General features: G+C 57.8%; 1 protein-coding gene across 2 annotated transcripts in view; it reads right to left on the bottom strand.

The window, feature by feature from the left end:
* RASGRF1 (Ras protein specific guanine nucleotide releasing factor 1) overlaps window positions 1–4,131 on the bottom strand; it is a 13,638-nt gene extending 9,507 nt beyond the window's left edge. Inside the window, exons 1-6 of one of the 2 annotated variants that reach the window (XM_017738386.1) lie at window positions 3,987–4,131; window positions 3,359–3,519; window positions 2,424–2,487; window positions 2,024–2,160; window positions 1,253–1,335; window positions 387–596 (exon numbers count right to left, since the gene is read on the bottom strand). In XM_017738386.1, the coding sequence (XP_017593875.1) occupies window positions 387–596; window positions 1,253–1,335; window positions 2,024–2,160; window positions 2,424–2,487; window positions 3,359–3,519; window positions 3,987–4,101 (770 nt within the window). In that variant the 5' untranslated portion in view covers window positions 4,102–4,131. Of the gene's footprint in view, window positions 1–386; window positions 636–1,252; window positions 1,336–2,023; window positions 2,161–2,423; window positions 2,488–3,358; window positions 3,520–3,986 lie in introns of both variants that reach the window. The other variant, XM_017738380.1, reaches the window with a different exon arrangement.
* Between the last annotated feature and the right edge of the window lie 107 nt (window positions 4,132–4,238).

The raw sequence follows: 4,238 nt of genomic DNA, 5'->3' as shown, positions 1-4,238 counted from the left end.
CCCAGGTACAGCAGAGCCAACAAGAGCCCCACCACCCCGCGGCCACCACTTGGCCCTCCCAGGAGTGGGGACATCTGCAGAGCTTAGATTCATCTCCTTGCCCTGTTTGGGGGTGTCACAGCCCATGAGGAGCAGGTGACACAGTCCCAGGGTGGCACCAGGGCTGGGCAGGTTTGGGGCACCGAAACAGCAGGCAGGGGATGGAGGAGTGGTGGCACAGTCCCCCCAGATGCCATAGGTCCTCGGGAGACAGGACAGGTCCCAGGGCAGCATCGGGGCCAGGCAGGGTGGGGGTGCAGAGACTGGGGACAGAGAGGGGATGAGGAGCAGTGGCAGGGTCCCCCCACCAGGGACAGGAGAGGTCCCAGGGAGCGCTGCAGCCTCACCGTGCAGGGATGGCACTGATCGGCTTCTTGTAGATGGTGATGAGCTTGTCGAGGACGACGAGGGCGGTGGTGAAGACGCGGTAGGAGTGCAGGAACGTGTTGAGGAAGTCGATGCTCAGGAAGCGCAGGTCCGTCAGCCTCTCCAGCAGCCGCTCCACGCTGGCATAGCGGATCTGCAGGACCTTGCAGGAATTCATCGTTTTACTGAACCTAATGTCAACATCATCACAATACAAGCTGGCATCAGACCTGCAGAGAAACAAGATATCTGTGGTTCCAGCCTGGAACGAAACCAAGAGACCATGGAAAGCGGTGCAGGAACGAGCCTTGTTCATATGGGGTGTCCCCATGAAAAACGCAGCTGGGAATGCTCCCAGGGGAAAACCTGGAAGCCCACACCCTGGAATGGGTGGAGTGCTCAGCAGGCAGAAAGATGTGGATGGGCCATCCCCGGGTGCACACAAACCAAGCCCCTTCCCCTGCCTGGCAGCAGGGAATGGAGCAGGAACACCCCTGTGCTGCCCCATCCCACTGGCTGGGACCAGCCCGCCTTGTCCCACACGTGTTCTAGCACAGCCTTTGCACCCCAGTGCCTACAGGGATGACAGCCCCAGGGCCCCTCCCTTCTGGCACTTTTACCCCCTCCTTACTACTGTTATTTTCCTCTAAACTCTCCACTTTGACATTCCCACCTCCCCAAGCACATCCCACACAAATCCCTCAACAGCTTATTAACGCTCCTAATCACCACACTGGAACAGCCCACGGAGCACACAGGGAGGCTGCAGGGGTCCCAGGGAGGTCCCAAGACTCCTGGCAACATTCGGCTGCCACAGGAGCTGTGTCCCAGCCCTCTCCACACTCACTTGATCATCTGGGGCACGGTGACCTTGGAGTTCTCCTCGAAGGCGTTCATCATCAGGCCGTTGCAGCGGATGTTGTCCACGCACTGGAAGAGACACGGGTGGGAGGGGAACAAAGTCAGGGTTTGGCTTTATCCAGACCAGACACATCGCTGCTCACTGCATCCCACCTCCAACACGAGAGCAGGCAAGGCCATGGCCCAGCAGAGGCGGCAGGGAGCAATCCCTACTGAACTGGGAGCTCTGCCACTTCCTCCCACCTGGGAGAAACGTTTTCAGGGTCATTTGCAGAAAGCAAATGAAGAGCAGGTGGAAACTGTACCATGTGTCAGAGTCAGAGGAGGAACCCACATCCCAGACCAAGGTGTGCAGGAGGACAGTGACGGGACAGACCCCACTGCAGCTGTGTCACCTTCCTCCTCCACCTCCTCCTCCTTGAGCCACCAGACACCTCAGTGGCAATGGCCGGGCTCTGGGTGCACCCTGGCTCCCAGTCAGCCCCAAGGAACCCCTCTGCTCCCCCTGGGTGGATACCCAGGGCTCAGTGCTCCACCTAAGCAAAACCTCAGCCCGCAGCAGATCCCGACACCCCAACAGCACCAGGAAAGCTCCACAGGGCTCGCAGTGGGGCCACAGTCACACAGCAAACCAGGAGTTAACCTGGGTGCCCAAACCGATGCCACAGCCCAGCAGGGATCAGCCCAGCAGGGATCCCATGGCAGCTCCTCATCCTGATATCTCCACACACAACACCCCCTCCCTGCTGGGTCCTACCTGGCTGATGTCACTGGTCCATGCAGCCTTCTCCTGCCTGGACGAGGCCACGAGGATAACGGTGAAAGATGAGGAATCTTTTGGCTCCACCACGATTTTGAAGTCAAGGTGGTCAATGTCTTGTCCTGATGTTTTGGCTTTGGAACAGAAAACCCCACAGAGTGATTGGGAAAGCCTTTCCCATCCCCTCTCTCCCAGCAAGGGCTTTAGTCAGATTCTAAGGTGGGTTTATTCAGGTTTTTGTGGGTTGTTGGCTGCCCCAGGAAGGTCAGGTCTGTCTAAGTGTGGGTCTGCTTGGTTGTCAGTAAATAATTAACCTAATTAAATCTCAATTGTGGATTCCTTGTATCTATTGGCACCTGAATTCGATCCACCCCCCACCCACCTCCCCACCACGTACCGTCCTCATCGGTGCTCTCGGGCTCCTCCACCAGCGTGCAGTCGATGAGTGAGATCACTCCATTCTGCAAGGGGGGCAAGATGGGCTCAGCAGAGGGACCCTGGGGGCTGGGGATCCCCCGGCCCCCCCATTACAGCCCCCACCCAGGGCGGGAGTCACGCGTCCGCACGCGGGCCCCTTTTTTTTAGGGGCGGGAGGTTCGCCTATCCTCGGCCCCCACTCCAGGGATAGGGACAGGTCGATGCCCCCAGGGAGGGCACTCACAGCCCAGGGGACGGGGGGGACACACAGCCCATGCCCAGCACAGAGCCTGCTTTCACTGGGAAAAAAAATCTGTGCCCGCTGGGATCTCTGGGTTTTCCTTGTCGAACTGATCAACTAATTTGTTTATAAATTATTTAATAGGAGCTTTAAATTTAATTTTCCCGAAGTCTGTTGTTGCAATTATCAGCTCTTTGCCACGGACTGTAATTCTTCAAACTGATAATTTAATGCCAGTAACAAGCAATTTCTGTAAGATTCTTGCTCAATTAACTGCCAAACTTCCCCAAATAAACACAGGAGCCCAGGGAGCAAGCAGAGGAGCCGGGAGCACTACAGACAGTTTGGGCTGTGATTCCAGTTTCTTCCAGAATAGACTGTCAGCGTTTCTGCTGCAGATCAGGGTAAATTCTTTTATCAAGATCTTGTAGTTTCTCATCTCTCCCGTGACTCAGCTCCGATAAGGACCACGTGAAATAAATCCGTGTGGCCGCAGGCTCCCAGCCCAGCACTCCTGGGGCTGCGCCAGGGGAGGGTGAGGTGGTCCCTGGACCCCTCTGTCACCAAGAGCCCGGCCAGCTCAGAGCACAGCTGGGCCACCCTCTGCCCCCTCTCCAGGGCCGGGGAGCAGCAGCAGCCACCCACCCCTTGCCGGGTCCCCCTGGCGCCCTCACCTTGGTGAGGTGCAGCTTTCCCCCGGAGCCGCGGGTGCAGATGATGAGGTGCTTGGAGAAGAGGAAGCACTGCCGCTCGCCCTCCTTCCTGAGCGACAGCGAGCCCAGCCGGCCCCGCGTGATCTTCCCCTTCTCCGACATCGGCACCTGGATGAGGGACCCTGCGGGGGCAGCTGCCGTCAGCCCCAGCACCGGGGGAGCGCTGCGGGGCACAGGCCCACGCGGGACAGCACCGAGCGTGTCCCCGAGTGCCAGGGCTGGGAGCAGCCCCCCAGGTTATGGTCACCCAGCAGCTGAGAGGCACCAACCATGGCCCCCAGCCCACCCTGTACCCACATCCCAGGGCACCCCACCGGCACTGGGAGCTCAGCGTGGTCCTGCTGCTTCCCTGGGTGGGGAAACAGCCAAAATGCACCTCCGTCCCCGCGATGTGGAAAAACACAGTGACAAAACTGCCTAGACGTGCCAGAACTGCCTGAACGTGATGTGCTTCTGATCAGTGAAAACTAAGAAATTAGTTATGTTTTTAAATTTCACAGGCCAGCAGAGCACACAGGACAGGGACAGGGACAGGGACATGGGGCTCGTGGTCACCGCAGAGGGGAGGGAGGTTGGCACCGACACAGACCTTGTCTGACGAAGGTCTGGCTGGTGTCCAGCAGGATCTCACACCCCTCGATGATCATCCTCTCTATTGCCAGGTTTTTCCGAATATTTTCAGTCTCACTCACTTCATCATGCATTATCCTGAAGGAGGGAGAGGAGGAAATTGGAGCTGGGATGGGATCTGCACAAGTTTTCCCAACCCCTTTGGACATATGGTTGGGCTGCACCAGGTAAAACCAAAACTGAAGGAATATCAAGGGAATTACAGCAGTAT

This window comes from Corvus brachyrhynchos, unplaced genomic scaffold (assembly GCF_000691975.1).
Source record: "Corvus brachyrhynchos isolate BGI_N302 unplaced genomic scaffold, ASM69197v1 scaffold200, whole genome shotgun sequence".
In the NCBI taxonomy this organism is placed as follows: Eukaryota; Metazoa; Chordata; class Aves; order Passeriformes; family Corvidae; genus Corvus; species Corvus brachyrhynchos.
Note: the sequence above shows the minus strand (reverse complement) of the source record. Positions and strands in the feature narration are given on the sequence as shown.